Source organism: Colletes latitarsis, chromosome 10 (genome assembly GCF_051014445.1).
Source record: "Colletes latitarsis isolate SP2378_abdomen chromosome 10, iyColLati1, whole genome shotgun sequence".
Lineage (NCBI taxonomy): Eukaryota > Metazoa > Arthropoda > Insecta > Hymenoptera > Colletidae > Colletes > Colletes latitarsis.
In genome coordinates this window covers 27,456,743-27,474,230 of record NC_135143.1, presented here as the reverse complement: position 1 = coordinate 27,474,230, position 17,488 = coordinate 27,456,743, and the positions used below count along the sequence as shown (strand labels likewise).

At 36.9% G+C, this 17,488-nt stretch overlaps 1 protein-coding gene and 1 long non-coding RNA gene across 2 annotated transcripts in view; one reads left to right on the top strand and one right to left on the bottom strand.

The window, feature by feature from the left end:
• LOC143346136 (uncharacterized) overlaps positions 1–17,488 on the top strand; it is a 74,905-nt gene that overhangs the window by 18,165 nt on the left and 39,252 nt on the right. The gene's annotated exons all lie outside the window — the stretch shown is intronic.
• The window catches only part of Snu (ABC-type transporter snustorr), a 72,565-nt gene that overhangs the window by 54,842 nt on the left and 235 nt on the right, over positions 1–17,488 (bottom strand). Inside the window, exon 2 of the mRNA XM_076773901.1 lies at positions 8,494–8,742. Within this exon, the coding sequence (XP_076630016.1) occupies positions 8,494–8,570 (77 nt within the window). The 5' untranslated portion in view covers positions 8,571–8,742. The remainder of the gene's footprint in view (positions 1–8,493; positions 8,743–17,488) is intronic.

The following is a 17,488-nucleotide window of genomic DNA, read 5'->3' as shown; positions in this document are numbered from 1 at the left end:
AAAAAATTAGACACCTTTTCGAATTTTTTTCTAGGAAATGAGTAGGATTTCGGGGATATAGCTCTTCACCAAAAATGATTGTAATTGACCCCTGCAGACAAAAATATTTTTTTTAGAACGATTTAAAAAATTTTTTTTTCTCCGTAAAATTTCACACCTTCTCGAATTTTTTTCTAGAAAGTGGGTAGGATTTCGGGGGTATGTGTAATGACCAAAAATAATTGCAATTGACCCCCGCAACCGAAAATAATTTTTTTAGAATGATTTAAAAAATTTTTTTTTCTCCGTAAAATTTCACACCTTCTCGAATTTTTTTCTAGAAAGTGGATAGGATTTCAGGAATATGTCTATTCACCAAAAATACTTATAATTGACCCCTGCAACCAAAAATAATTTTTCCAGAACGATTTGAAATTGTTGAATTTAATTGTTAATAACTTTTTAACGAAGCCTCCATCGACAAATTGGTATTCTTAATTTTCGTCTTATTTTGGCCTCTAGAATCCCCCATTACAATTTTTCCCATGATTGGCCAAACAACCTGTATAGCAATGAAGAGGTCAAACGCTTGCAATAGAAACAAGAGCATAGCTCTCTAGTGACGAGTATGGGAGGTGATGACAAGATGCAAACGAATGAACAGTGTTACGTTAACTGTGCTTAAGAAGTTCTTAACTGTGAGTTAAGAAGAATAAGTTCTAGTAGAAGACTCGAAACTTGTGGAACCACCTAATATACCGATCAAATCGATGTTCTTCGACGAGGATAAGCTCGCTAAGCCTGTCGATTGAACGTACACACGTATAAGGTAGGAAAGATGAGTTGCTGAAACATCCGTAGACTCGGACCAAAAAGAAAACACCCAAGAGAAAACACGTCCGTTCGTGCAATAGTGGTTGGATGGACTTGGTCAAGATGTCGTTTAAGTACCCATCCCCGATGATGACAGCGCTAGTAATTGTGGGTCTAAACCCCTTGGCGTGGAGCGGCCAGGGAGCAGATTACACGCATTAAGATGTCCGTGGATCGTGGTAGGATAGCAAGAGAGAAAACCAACGTTGATTGGAAGAGGACAAAGCTCCAGGATGACTTTGAACCTATGAGTTTTTATGAGAAACAAGGAGATGTTGATCGACCATTTTCCTAGAAGCTGACACGCGTCGTTAGCAGCTTTTAAGGGTAGCAAACGCGTGGTAATCGTTAAGAAAGAACCACTAGAATTTCTATCGGTAATTGTTCCGAAGAACCCAAGTTACTACGGTTTTCTACGTAAAATTATATTCGTGCAATGCGCAATCCGTGCGTTCCTTCTTAACGATTGCTCAGTCGATAGGCATTGTCATGCTAACCAGACACGAGTCGACAATTATGCTAATTCCATCGGGTTCGTCGCGTATGCAATAGAATGTGCCAACGTTTCTTCAGTCGTTCGCCAGATGGCTGTGAACCATACCAGATTCTCGCTGCTAACCATCGTTGGTAAACTTACTTTAATGGGGAAATCTAATTAATTTTTCCAATTGCCCAATCTACCGAAGACAACAACGCTCGTTCAGTGTGAATCGCAGGTATTTAAGAATCCTTTTGTCGTGGATTTTCTTAGAATATTTTTTGGTAATTAGTGCTCGATTTTGGGTATTAAAAAATGTAAGAAAGGTTCGATAAACAGAAACTCGACGAGAAGCTGATTAAAAAGCGTTTCTATTTTTCGTTCGATGCTTTCGAAAACATCGACTTCGGTTCCTCGGAAGAATGGCGAACGTGGTGCCATCTCTCGAGGAGTCTTGGCACTCGGTTCCCCATCGATCGTTCAAAGAATCGGTACGCAAGGCAGCAACGGAGGAACAGTGTAAGACACCCTCTAAATATGAATATCAACGATTTAAAAAAATACGTATTTTTTCATACTTTATCGATATACCAAGTTTCATAGAAAAAACCACGGTAAATTTGTAACAATTTTTATTAGAAAAGAATCATTTCCACTGTTGTAGCGTTAAACGCTATTTTTACAATATATCCCGTTATTCTCTTGAGTTCGTCAATCATGCTTGGCGACCATCGAAACCCAAGATATTCATTAGACTTTTGGCCAGGATTTCTCGATAATCGATCGAGGAGAGATCGATGTCGGAGGTTCCCGAGGCCAGGCGGATCGAGGATGCGTCGTCGATCTTTCGATGGTACCGACGCGTTTGTCCTTTCACCGTGCAGCGATAAAACGACGCGGCCACGGACGAATCTATCCGTCTGCGCCGTAGATCGTCGCGCGGTGCACTTTCACGCGCGATTGCGAACTTGGACGCAAAGTACCGGTGCAGACTCTTGCAAAATTTGTTTTGCGCCTCGCGTTGACCGACTTTTCCAATTTTCCACGACTATTTTCGCGGCAAGTTGATCCCCGACCTCCCCACCGCGCCTCGAAAAAAACATTTCCAGCCGCCGTGTTTGCTTTCCGCGTTCGATTTCCCTTCTGATCTAGTTCTGCCAGACGGAAATTAACCACCGCGAACGTGCCACGCAAAGTGGCGGTCGCGTTACGAAAGAATTTGATAAAAATGTGCAATTTACAGGGGACTTGAAACGGAACGTTGTTGACGAAAAATATTAGTTTCGAAGCAATATTTTAAATACATAATAGAATTTTATGAAAAACAAGCTTCTTCGAGAATTCGACAACTCCTTTTTCCTTTGGCAAAGCTAAATATTTTAATAAAAATCAATGAAGTTTTGTATGAACGATAAAATATTTTCAACTTCTTTGATTTTTATATATTATTACTTCTTGGATTTCTTTTTTTTAGCACCATTGCATCATTCAAAAACTGTGTATTTAAACTTTGTAAACAGTTTGTTCCTAGCGTTGTTTACTTAATTTATATTAAAATTGCCTTTGTAACTTTATTATGATTATTATGTTCGACCATTAGTTGAGTTTTGTAGAATTTTTTGTGAAACAGTAAACTTTTTCCCGTTTGACAACTCCCTTTCCTTTGGGTAAAGCTATTTTATGATTGATAGAAAACTTGTTTGATTTTTTATTAAAATGTTGCTCAACGATTATCATTGGAATGTTGAGATTTTTAAATTCAGCCAATGATAAGCCTGGAGATTGTTGTATTTTATTTCTCACAAGTAGACTGTGGATGCAAATTAATATTTTTATTAGTAGAATTAATGAAATGGGAGTTTATAGAGGGTTATCTCAACCCCTGAATGTTGTATTTTATTTCTCACAAGTAGACTGTGGATGCAAATTCATATATTTATTAGTAGAATTAATGAAATGGGAGCTTTGTAGAGGATTGTTGCAACCCCTGAATGTTGTATTTTATTTCTCACAAGTAGACTGTGGATCCTTATGCAAATTAATATTTTTATTAGTAGAATTAATGAAATGGAAGCTTTGTAGAGGGTTGTCTCAACCCCTGAATAGATTGTTGTATTTTATTTCTCACAAGTAGACTGTGGATGCAAATTAATATTTTTATTAGTAGAATTAATGAAATGGGAGCTTTATAGAAGGTTATCTCAACCCCTGAATGTTGTACTTTATTTCTCACAAGTAGACTGTGGATCCTTATGCAAATTAATATTTTTATTAGTTGAATTAATGAAATGGGAGCTTTGTAGGGGGTTATCTCAACCCCTGAATGTTGTACTTTATTTCTCACAAGTAGACTGTGAATCCATATGCAAATTCCTATTTTTCTTAATAGAATTAATGGGATTAACGAAATGGGAGCTTTGTAGAGGGTTATCTCAACCCCTGAATAGATTGTATTTTATTTCTCACAAGTAGACTGTGGATCCATATGCAAATTCCTATTTTTCTTAATAGAATTAATGGGATTAACGAAATGGGAGCTTTGTAGAGGGTTATCTCAACCTCTGAATGTTGTATTTTATTTCTCACAAGGAGACTGGGGATCCTTATGCAAATTAATATTTTTATTAGTAGAATTAATGAAAAAGGGGGCCTTTGTAGAGGGTTGTCTCAACACCTGAATAGATTGTATTTTATTTCTCACAAGTATACTGTGGATCCATATGCAAATTCCTATTTTTCTTAATAGAATTAATGGGATTAACGAAATGGGAGCTTTGTAGAGGGTTATCTCAACCCTTGAATAGATTGTATTTTATTTCTCACAAGTAGACTGTGGATCCATATGCAAATTCCTATTTTTCTTAATAGAATTAATGGGATTAACGAAATGGGAGCTTTGTAGAGGGTTATCTCAACCTCTGAATGTTGTATTTTATTTCTCACAAGGAGACTGGGGATCCTTATGCAAATTAATATTTTTATTAGTAGAATTAATGAAAAAGGGGGCCTTTGTAGAGGGTTGTCTCAACACCTGAATAGATTGTATTTTATTTCTCACAAGTATACTGTGGATCCATATGCAAATTCCTATTTTTCTTAATAGAATTAATGGGATTAACGAAATGGGAGCTTTGTAGAGGGTTGTCTCAACACCTGAATAGATTGTATTTTATTTCTCACAAGTATACTGTGGATCCATATGCAAATTCCTATTTTTCTTAATAGAATTAATGGGATTAACGAAATGGGAGCTTTGTAGAGGGTTATCTCAACCCCTGAATAGATTGTATTTTATTTCTCACAAGTAGACTGTGGATCCATATGCAAATTCCTATTTTTCTTAATAGAATTAATGGGATTAACGAAATGGGAGCTTTGTAGAGGGTTATCTCAACCTCTGAATGTTGTATTTTATTTCTCACAAGGAGACTGGGGATCCTTATGCAAATTAATATTTTTATTAGTAGAATTAATGAAAAAGGGGGCCTTTGTAGAGGGTTGTCTCAACCCCTGAATAGATTGTATTTTATTTCTCACAAGTAGACTGTGGATCCATATGCAAATTCCTATTTTTCTTAATAGAATTAATGGGATTAACGAAATGGGAGCTTGAAGAGGGTTATCTCAACCTCTGAATGTTGTATTTTATTTCTCACAAGGAGACTGGGGATCCTTATGCAAATTAATATTTTTATTAGTAGAATTAATGAAAAAGGGGGCCTTTGTAGAGGGTTGTCTCAACACCTGAATAGATTGTATTTTATTTCTCACAAGTATACTGTGGATCCATATGCAAATTCCTATTTTTCTTAATAGAATTAATGGAATTAACGAAATAGGAGCTTTGTAGAGGGTTATCTCAACCCCTGAATAGATTGTATTTTATTTCTCACAAGTAGACTGTGAATCCATATACAAATTCCTATTTTTCTTAATAGAATTAATGGGATTAACGAAATGGGAGCTTTGTAGAGGGTTATCTCAACCCCTGAATAGATTGTATTTTATTTCTCACAAGTAGACTGTGGATCCATATGCAAATTCCTATTTTTCTTAATAGAATTAATGGGATTAACGAAATGGGAGCTTTGTAGAGGGTTATCTCAACCTCTGAATGTTGTATTTTATTTCTCACAAGGAGACTGGGGATCCTTATGCAAATTAATATTTTTATTAGTAGAATTAATGAAAAAGGGGGCCTTTGTAGAGGGTTGTCTCAACACCTGAATAGATTGTATTTTATTTCTCACAAGTAGACTGTGGATCCATATGCAAATTCCTATTTTTCTTAATAGAATTAATGGAATTAACGAAATAGGAGCTTTGTGGAGGGTTGTCTCAACCCCTGAATATAATAATTCGTATCTTCTTTCAAGTATTCCTTATATTTTTTGCATATTTGCATAAATTGGAAATTTTATTTATCAAATCAGGCTCTAAGCACCATGAAAAAAATTTCATTTCATAGAACAAGTAGCGTAGAAGAGTGTGGGAGAAGCACGAGTGTAATATCGCGGTATGAAAGAAAGGGAATCGAGATTCGCGGATAGTTAATATCCCCGATGGCGGAGCCAGCTGAAAACCGGAATCGTATTTCCATAAAACGGCGATATGTATTCGAGAGGAATTGGTGGGCTTTCGTGCACCGGTCACGTTCTTGCAACAGGTTACAAAATCGTCCGCGCGGATACGTTGCAAAAACACGCGCGTTTCTTTGCGTCGCGACGGTAAAAATCGGGATCGTTGGTAACGAGCCGACGGGCCAAGCCCCTCTACGTCTCTTATTTACACGGTATTTCTCAAGTCTGTTTCCTCGCGGCGATTCGAACGACGACGTCGCTAGGAAACTCGTATCTACGTGCACCTTTTAACAACCGGCTTCTTCGAATCTGACGTCCGTAGCAAGATTCGCTTATTTGCCTCTTAATGCCCTGGCTAGCACCAAAATGTCAGAGGTCTGACAAGAAAATCCTATTTTACACTCTCATACCACGCTCTATCTTCTTCTGGTTTCTACATACAGGGTGTTTGGCTAACCATGGGAAAAATTCTAATGGGGGATTCTGGAGGTCAAAATAAGACCAAAATCAAGAATACCAATTTGTCGATGGAGGCTTCGTTAAAAAGTTATTAACGTTTCAAGTTTCACAAGTATTGAATTTTTTTCTCGAAAATGCGCAGGATTTTGGGGGTATGTCTGTTCACCAAAAATGATTGTAATATACTCCTGCGACCGAAAATAATTTTTTTAGAACGATTTGAAAAATTCTTTTCTCGCCGAAAAATTTAGGTACCTTTTCGAATTTTTTTTACGAAAGTGGGTAGGATTTCGTGGGTATGTGTAATGACAAAAAATGATTATAATTGACCTCCACAACTAAAAATAATTTTTTCAAAACGATTTGAAATTTTTTGTTTTCGCCGAAAAATTTAGGCACTACCCCCCTGTCGATTTTTTATAAAAATTTGTTTGGCGTCCTATAGAAAAGTTGTCTAATACTTTTTTGTAGGTGCCCATGAGCTCTACTTCAGAAAAAAGTTTCATTAAAATACATTTCCTATTGTAGGAGTTATGACTGTTTGAAAATTGGACCATTTTTATGATGTTTTTCTCACTCTATGGGGTTAAGGAGCAACTTTCCTTTCTTTAAAAATGTGCAGGATTTTGGGGGTATGTCTGTTCACCAAAAATGATTGTATTTGACACCCCTAGATAAATATAATTTTTTTAGAACGATTTGAAAAATTCTATTTTCGCTGAAAAATTTAGGTACTTTTCCGAATTTTTTTTACGAAAGTGGGTAGGATTTCGTGGGTATGTGTAATGACCAAAAATGATTATAATTGACCTCCACAACTAAAAATAATTTTTTCAAAACGATTTGAAAATTTTTGTTTTCGCCGAAAAATTTAGGCACTACCCCCCTGTCGATTTTTCATAAAAATTTGTTTGGCGTCCTATAGAAAAGTTGTCTAATACTTTTTTGTAGGTGCCCATGAGCTCTACTTCAGAAAAAAGTTTCATCAAAATACATTTCCTATTGTAGGAGTTATGACTGTTTGAAAATTGGACCATTTTTATGATGTTTTTCTCACTCTATGGGGTTAAGGAGCAACTTTCCTTTCTTTAAAAATGTGCAGGATTTTGGGGGTATGTCTGTTCACCAAAAATGATTGTATTTGACACCCCTAGATAAATATAATTTTTTTAGAACGATTTGAAAAATTCTATTTTCGCTGAAAAATTTAGGTACTTTTCCGAATTTTTTTTACGAAAGTGGGTAGGATTTCGTGGGTATGTGTAATGACCAAAAATGATTATAATTGGCCTCCACAACTAAAAATAATTTTTTCAAAACGATTTGAAATTTATTTTTTTTCGTCGAAAAATTCAGGCACCTAATTAGATTTTCGGTAAGGAATTTTTTTCTCGAAAGTGCGTGGGATTTCGGGGGTACGTGTAATGACCAAAAATGATTGTAATTGACCCCCGCATTCAAATATAATTTTTCCAGAACGATTTGAAATTTTTGAATTTTGTCGAAAAATTTGTCCACCTACTCGAATTTTTTTCTCGAACATGGATAGGAATTCGAGGGTGCGTCTATTCACCAAAAATGATTGTAATTGACCCTCGCAACCAAAAATAATTTTTCCAGAACGATTTGAAATTTTTGAATTTAATTGTTAATAACTTTTTAACGAAGCCTCCATCGACAAATTGATATTCTTGATTTTTGTCTTATTTTGGCCCCTACAATTCTCCTATAAAAATTTCTCCCAGGGGTGGCTGAACACCCTATATGTTTTAAATCGAGCTTGAGATTGTAGTGCAAAACGAACATACGCGACGACCTAATAAAAAGAACCGTCGTCGTTGGTGTTATTTGCTCGCTCCAGCTCTTTTCTAGAACAAACATTTTTCGTCCGTCATGCGATTCACGATAATTCTCGACCTTTTTGCTCGTGCACGTGTATTTGCAAGAAACAAACGACGTACATACGTGAAATTGCCACGGATATAAATACGAAAGTGACATCTTGGCGACTGGTTATTTCACGGCTGTTTGGTAAAAAAACATTCCACGATGTTGCAATATAAATGAACGCGTACCCGTTTAATAACGATAAAATTGTATTTGTAACTATATTTAGTTACTCACTCGACTGGTAGCCCGTCGCTCCAGCTGAACATCTTCTTGATCTTCTCCCTCTGTTTCGGATCGGTCTTCGTCTCCATATCGATCCGCGATTCCCACGAGATGGTTCCGCTCGAACGAGTATCAAAGGGTTTCGAGAACGATCAGATATCTCGATGAGAATTTCCTGGAGCGTCAACGACGATGCATCTTGTCCACTCGTACTATCCGTCGAGAATGCGTCACGGTGTTCCTCGTACGCGATCGCAATCGCTGGAAAATCGAATACAATTTTTTGCAATTCCGTCCGATGATAATAATTAATATCTTTGGTACACGGGAGCGGTATTATCGCGTTTCGTTCCAGATCTGTTAGTCGCTAAGGTTAGTAACTCTCGAACACTATAGATCGCTCGTCGAGGCGAAGATAGATCATTAGCTGCCATTAGTCGCCAATTATTTTCAACCAGAGATCGGTCGTATTTCGAGAACGATGCTCGAACAGTAAAACTTAAAAGCAATTCTAATGTATTCGATTTTACACGTTCGAGAAAAATGATTGATGTTTACGCGTCCAGATGATGAGGCTGACGCAGCAAAATCTGGATGAAACATCGTCTCGAGGTCATTTTCGTTTAATAATAGCAACAATATTATTATTCTCTCGCGAACTAATTTTCTAACTATTTTTGCCACACGCAGGACACTCGATAGCATTTATTTCCGATATTAAAGTAGTTTGCAGTTAATTGAAACATCGTCTTCAGGGTTCTTTCCATTTAATAAAAGCAAGAATATTATTATTTGCAACTTAAAAAATTTTCAAACTATTTTTGCCACATGCAGGATACTCAATAGCATTTATTTCCAATATTAACTTAGTTTGCAGTTAATTGAAACATCGTCTCAAGGCCCTTTCCAGTTAATAATAGCAAGAATATTATTAGTTTCTCCTTAAAAAATTTTCAAATTATTTTTGCCGCACGCAGGACACCAAATAACATTTATTTCCAATATTAAGTTAGGTTGCAGTTAATTGAAACATCGTTCCAAGGCCCTTTCCATTTAATAATAGCAAGAATATTATTATTTGCAACTTAAAAAATTTTCAAACTATTTTTGCCACACGCAGGACACTCGATAGCATTTATTTCCGATATTAAAGTAGTTTGCAGTTAATTGAAACATCGTCATCAGGGTTCTTTCCATTTAATAAAAGCAAGAATATTATTAGTTTCTCCTTAAAAAATTTTCAAATTATTTTTGCCGCACGCAGGACACCAAATAACATTTATTTCCAATATTAAGTTAGGTTGCAGTTAATTGAAACATCGTTCCAAGGCCCTTTCCATTTAATAATAGCAAGAATATTATTATTTGCAATTTTAAAAATTTTCAAACTACTTTTGCCACACGCAGGACACTCGATAGCATTTATTTCCGATATTAAAGTAATTTGCAGTTAATTGAAACATAGTCTTCAGGGTTCTTTCCATTTAATAAAAGCAAGAATATTATTATTTGCAACTTAAAAAATTTTCAAACTATTTTTGCCACATGCAGGATACTCAATAGCATTTATTTCCAATATTAACTTAGTTTGCAGTTAATTGAAACATCGTCTCAAGGCCCTTTCCAGTTAATAATAGCAAGAATATTATTAGTTTCTCCTTAAAAAATTTTCAAATTATTTTTGCCGCACGCAGGACACCAAATAACATTTATTTCCAATATTAAGTTAGGTTGCAGTTAATTGAAACATCGTTCCAAGGCCCTTTCCATTTAATAATAGCAAGAATATTATTATTTGCAATTTAAAAAATTTTCAAACTACTTTTGCCACGCGCAGGACACCAGATAGCATTTATTTTCACATCTTTACTAGTGGTCTGGACCTGCTAGTGGACCCATTAGTAAGCAGGTTCTGCCAGGATATAGGATAGTTGGTCGAGCGCTTGCGAGAGCGCGGTCCCTCTGGTGGCGAACATGGGAAGTGACGCCATACACTTATTATTGGTATCGAATTAGTTTCTAGTTACTTAAAACGAAGGAAAATCGGATCAAAACATCGTCACAAGGCCCTTTCCATTTAATAATAGCAAGAATATTATTAGTTTCTCCTTAAAAAATTTTCAAACTATTTTTGCCACACGTAGGCACTCGATAGCATTTATTTCCAATATTAACTTAGTTTGCAGTTAATTGAAACATCGTCTCAAGGCCCTTTCCAGTTAATAATAGCAAGAATATTATTAGTTTCTCCTTAAAAAATTTTCAAATTATTTTTGCCGCACGCAGGACACCAAATAACATTTATTTCCAATATTAAGTTAGGTTGCAGTTAATTGAAACATCGTTCCAAGGCCCTTTCCATTTAATAATAGCAAGAATATTATTATTTGCAACTTAAAAAATTTTCAAACTATTTTTGCCACATGCAGGATACTCAATAGCATTTATTTCCAATATTAACTTAGTTTGCAGTTAATTGAAACATCGTCTCAAAGCCCTTTCCAGTTAATAATAGCAAGAATATTATTAGTTTCTCCTTAAAAAATTTTCAAATTATTTTTGCCGCACGCAGGACACCAAATAACATTTATTTCCAATATTAAGTTAGGTTGCAGTTAATTGAAACATCGTTCCAAGGCCCTTTCCATTTAATAATAGCAAGAATATTATTATTTGCAATTTAAAAAATTTTCAAACTATTTTTGCCACACGCAGGACACTCGATAGCATTTACTTCCGATATTAAGTTAGTTTGCAGTTAACTGCCAGACTCGTTTAACGGCCGTGGAAGGAAGGAAAAAGGCGAACCAAATTAACGACGCTGTTCCGTAACGTTGACGCAACGCGAAAGGTTCGTCAGCCATTATTTGTAGGACTTTCCAGCAGCGTCGATGGCGCGTCGCGATTTACAATGCAAATATTTGTCCGAACGCGCGACGCGGGAGAACAAGTTTCCGTTGTTACGCAGCCAAACGCGTCGCCCCGAAAACCAGTAATTTCGCAAAGACACGGAAATATTGGCAAATAGTTTCCGAACGGAGTATGAAATTCAACTAAAATTCGATTGAAACTGGAATCGTTCAGCAGCGGCTGGTGTCCCCGTGCGTGCGTGTCGAGGTCGTTGCGAAGAAAGCGTGTGGTGTAGAACGATCCGACAGTCGAATAGAAAATGGCGTTAGCCCGCCAATAGCGCCACGCTACACTACGAAGTAACGTGAAACTAAAAGATCGTCTCTAACGCGTCGAGGACATTGAAAAAAATAATGAAAACGAAGATTCCATCGTATTATCGTGCGTGAATGTTCCCCGAGGATTCCTAGAAATCGTAATTCTTCGAGGAAGCGAGAATTTCGTCACGGTGGCCGGCGATCGAGATCGTCGTCGGTGGAGCGCGGAACATCGTTCGCCAAGTCGCGAAACGAATAGAAAAGCGAACAGTCGCGACCAATGAGGCCCGGTTACAGCATCGTAATTACCTAAAAGTTCGAAACTCGATCGATTTTACCAAAGCGTACTTTGGTAAAAAAGATAAATAAAATTTCCACGATAAGCGGCGAATCTAAAATGATATAATTCATCGATAGAAAGGAGGGTTTGAGTTGCAAATGTATTTGCCCCCCCCCCCCCCCCCCCTCAGAATCGTAAGAGTATTGAAAAATAGCGGTTTGGGTGAAAGTGTCGAGGAAAAGACTCTCCTTTTCTTGGCGAGATTCCCGGCGATCGTTCGCTTTAAATCGTTAATGCGGATATTCATACGTTTATGGGAAATTTTAACGCGCAAAAGTATAAGAAATAGTTTAAGATAGGAATTATTATATTTTGGGGGTTGAAAGAATCCCCTACGAAGCTTCCGTTTTATTAATTTTATTAATAAAAATATTAATTTGCACGAAGATAAAAGATCGAAGTATCGATCGATATCGAAAGGAAGCAGCATCCGATATAAATGAATGAATAAAAAAAGAAAAGAAATATGGGAATAATTGATTTATTATAAATTTAAATACGGTAAAAAGTTAAATGGGGGATTCTAGAGGCCAAAATAAATCGAAAATCAAGAATACCAATTTGTTGATGGAGGCTTCGTTAAAAAGTTATTAACAATTACATTCAAAAATTTCAAATCGTTCTGAAAAAATTATTTTTGGTTCCGGGGGTCAATTACAATAATTTTTGGTGGATAGACACACCCCCGAAATCCTACGCAGTTTCGAGAAAAAAATTCGAGAAGGTGTGAAATTTTTCGACAAAATTGAAAAATTTCAAATCGTTCTGAAAAAATTATTTTTAGTTGGGGGGGTCAATTGCAATCATTTTTGGTGGATAGACCTACCCCCGAAATCCTACGCAGTTTCGAGAAAAAAATTCGAGAAGGTGTGAAATTTTTCGACAAAATTGAAAAATTTCAAATCGTTCTGAAAAAATTATTTTTAGTTGGGGGGGTCAATTGCAATCATTTTTGGTGGATAGACCTACCCCCGAAATCCTACGTACTTTCGAGAAAAAAATTCGAATAGGTGGACAAATTTTTCGACAAAATTAAAAAATTTCAAATCGTTCAAAAAAATTATTTTTAGTTGGGGGGGTCAATTGCAATCATTTTTGGTGGATAGACCTACCCCCGAAATCCTACGTACTTTCGAGAAAAAAATTCGAATAGGTGGACAAATTTTTCGACAAAATTAAAAAATTTCAAATCGTTCAAAAAAATTATTTTTAGTTGCAGGGGTCAATTACAATCATTTTTGGTGAATAGACCTACCCCCGAAATCCTACCCACTTTCGAGAAAAAAATTCGAATAGGTGGACAAATTTTTCGACAAAATTAAAAAATTTCAAATCGTTCAAAAAAATTATTTTTAGTTGGGGGGGTCAATTGCAATCATTTTTGGTGGATAGACATACCCCCGAAATCCTGCGCATTTTCGAGAAAAAAATTCAGAAAGGGCGAAACTTTAAACGTTAATAACTTTTTAACGACGCCTCCATCAACAAATTAATATTCTTGATTTTCGTCTTATTTTGGCCCCTAGAATCCCCCATTAAAATTTTTCCCAGGTGTGGCCGACCACCCTGTATAAAGAGTTTTTGTCGAGAGGAGAGCTGTGGTTACGCTACTATCGATTGCGTGGGAGGTGAGGAACTGTTAAGCAGCGTGTCTCTGGTTGTGCTCGTAATCGAAGGTCTATTGTGTGTCCCCGGTCGGAAAGAAACGCGGCGACGCGTCGTTGACCGCGTAAGAAAGTAGAGCTTTCATCGGCTCGACCGGAAGCGCCACGAAAATGCTCGCAGGAAGAGGTCGACACTCTCGATCGTTTAATATTCCACGTCAGATCCGCGGTACTGATTAATTAACGCGTCTGGAAGAGACCTTGGTCGGCCCAACGCCCGTTAACGATCACTGCAAAGAGAACGATTAGCGTCCATTTCGTTGCTCTTGGCCACCATTAACACCAGCTTCACGGAACAACGTCGATTTTACGCGTTCAGCGTTCGAAACTCAACGTTACAGAACCCGTAAATATGATTTGTTAGCACTCTACGTTCGATTAATATAACGATACGAATAATACGCTGTAATTAAAAGAAAAAACTGCATTTTAATGTAACAGTAAAAATACACGCAACGAATGGCCGTGAGTTTATCGTTAAAACGCGAAACGTATCTCTGCGTTGATGTTTATCGATAATTTCGAGTACATAAATTAAATTTTTGTAAAAAATTATCGCATTCCAGGGCACCGCGTAGCGAATCGTGAGTGCAATCGCGAACGTGTGTATTCGCGTCCTTTGATCAGAGACGGAGGAGGCGTAAATCTGGATCGTTTCTTTATCGTGTTCTCTTCGAGCAAGACGACTTTACCAGTTGCCATTGGAGAGTGGCAACGTATATACCTGTCCGAGCTGCTTTACAAACGCAACAGTCTCCGCTGGAAGCAATAACTTGCTACGGCCTCGCTATCGTTTATCGTAGAAAAATAATACCACGTCCCGTTCCATTCCATATACAATATTCCACGTCGTGTTATCGTTAAATTACATCTATCGATTCTCGTTTCCAATCGATACAAAAATCAAATCGTTCGATCCTACTTTCGACGTTGTCTCGCCTGGTCCCCCGACCTTGCGACAACTCGGAAGGGAATACATCGGAATCGGACATTTTGGTCAGCGTTTGCAAGGTTAACGACTAGTCGAAAGCAAAGATTGCTCGATGTTGATACAAGTTGTTATCGAGGTCGTGACTAGGCGACAAATAAATTTATTTCCGTCTTCCTTTTATAAATCTATCAAAAGAATATATTCCATCGTCTCCGAGAGTGTCTATATTCGATTTATAATTCATCGTTTAAGTGTCGTTAGTAAACTGGGGATGTTTATGCATTTATAAAAAATTTTGATTCTCTCAGAAACTACAAAATGCAGTTAATATGGAAAAATATGGGAAATACTTTAAGATACGAATTATTATATTTAGACAGATATCGAGACAATCCTCTACGAAGCTCCTGTTTCATTAATTCTGTTTACAAAAATCTGAATTTCCATAAAGATCCGCAGTCTAATCATTATACATACAACAATTGCATTAATGAGTCAGTCTTCTATATATATTCTATAGTATATAAATGAATATCATATTAGTATATCACATTTTATATTCATATATCATATCTTATGTTCATATAGAATAATTTATATATATATTCATATATGAATATTATGAATATAATATACAGGGTGTTTGAAATTTTTTAATTTTGTCGAAAAATTTGTCCCCCTACGCGAATTTTTTTCTCGAAAATGCGTAAGATTTCGGGGGTATGTCTATCGACCAAAAATGACTATAATTGAACCCCGCAACCGAATATAATTTTTCCAGAATGATTGGGAATTTTTTAATTTTGTCGAAAAATTTCACACATTCTCGAATTTTTTTCTAGAAAATGGGTAGGATTTCGGGGGTATGTCTATCGACCAAAAATGACTATAATTGAACCCCGCAACCGAATATAATTTTTCCAGAATGATTGGGAATTTTTTAATTTTGTCGAAAAATTTCACACATTCTCGAATTTTTTTCTAGAAAATGGGTAGGATTTCGGGGGTATGTCTATCGACCAAAAATTACTATAATTGACCCCCGCAACTAAAAATAATTTTTTTACAACGATTTGAAATTTTTTAATTTTATCAAAAAATTTCACTCCTCGAATTTTTTTCTAGAATGTGGGTAAAATTTCGAAGGTATGTCTATCGACCAAAAATGACTATAATTGAACCCCGCAACCGAATATAATTTTTCCAGAATGATTGGGAATTTTTTAATTTTGTCGAAAAATTTCACACTTTCTCGAATTTTTTTCTTAAAATTGGGTAGGATTTCGTGGGTATGTCTATCGACCAAAAATGACTGTAATTGAACCCCGCAACCGAAAATAATTTTTTTACAACGATTTGAAATTTTGTAATTTTGTCGAGAAATTTCGCACCTTCTCGAATTTTTTTCTAGAATGTGGATAAAATTTCGAAGGTATGTCTATTGACCAAAAATGATTATAATTGACCCCCGCAACTAAACCTAATTTTTTCAAAACGATTTAAAATTTTTTAATTCAATTCTTTAATAACTTTTTAACGAAGCCTCAGCCAAGTAATTGATATTCTTAATTTTCGTTTTATTTTGGCCTCTAGAATCCCCGATTAAAATTTTTCCCAGGGGTGGCCACATACCTCGTATAAATGAATAATTAAGACTGTAGGCGATTTAATAGTGAACGGTAGAAAAGCCTCGGACGAACGTAAAATTGTACGGAAACAAAGCAAAACGAAGAATCGCATCGAAACGAAGAAACCTCGTTGCCTCGATCTCGTGCCGGATAATTATCGCGTAGGATTTCATTCCCGTGGCTCGCTAAACCGACGGCTGGAATGGTGTCGGGTTCGTCGTCGGAAAGAACACCAACGATCTTCGTACGATTCGAAAGAAGAACCAAAATTCGAAAAAATGCATCGTCTGGATAAATTAACTCGTGTGGCTCGATCACCGCACGAATTTATGCAATTTATGCGGTGTCTCGGTGTTATGTGAAAGTGTTGCGTATGCATCGCACGACAAGTTCCGATTGTTATTCAGTCCGTTCGACAAATTCTTTTCCGTCTCGTGTTACGTAAACAGGTAAAAGTAGTCGGGATTTTGCTTCTCTTTTCGACGCCGGAAACGATCGCAGAAGAACCAAAAGCACCGTTACGAGTAACTCGATCCTCCTTATCGCCTTTGCACGCCTTAGAAACGGACGAAAAGGACACCGTCGCCATCGCCTGTATAATTTACCGAGGGAACCAAGGTGCAGCGCGAGATTAAATGGGAAAATATGTTTGTAGGTCGCTCGAAACTTGCCTGCGAGTCGAGAGCATCGTAAATCACGCGAGTTCATCCGACGGATGACTTTCTCGGTTTTCGAAGCGAACCGTGTTTTTAAGGCCAAGGAACCAACGTACGCTCCGACCATTTTCACCAATTTCTATTTAGAAACGTCGTCTCTACTTCGTCAGGCTTGTATCTAAAAATTTCTATTGAAAAAAATTCGTCGAAAAGAAACGTTCGATAAAATCCATTTGGCCGACGCTTTCTAATTTGCTTCCCATCGGTCGGTACGAAAGATCCACGTTCCGACGTCGCGATCGATGTTCGATATTCGATACGAGTTTCCCCGAAAACGGATCGATACGTTGAACGCCGTAAATGCGCGTGCAACAAGTTTCGTTCGAACTTACGGATTAGAACGCGAAGTCGAACGCGTTGCTTCCTCGAGATTTAAAAATCTATCGCGCGGTTATTTTAAAAAGATTGGCCAAGTTACCTCTGTATCGCTCTCGGTTCGAATTAATCCGCCGATGTTTACGCGCGCTCGTATAAAATGGCACGTGTGAGGGGGGGAACTTGTCCCGGATAACACACGCGTGTTTTATCGAACGAACGCGAATTCGAATCGACGGAATCTCG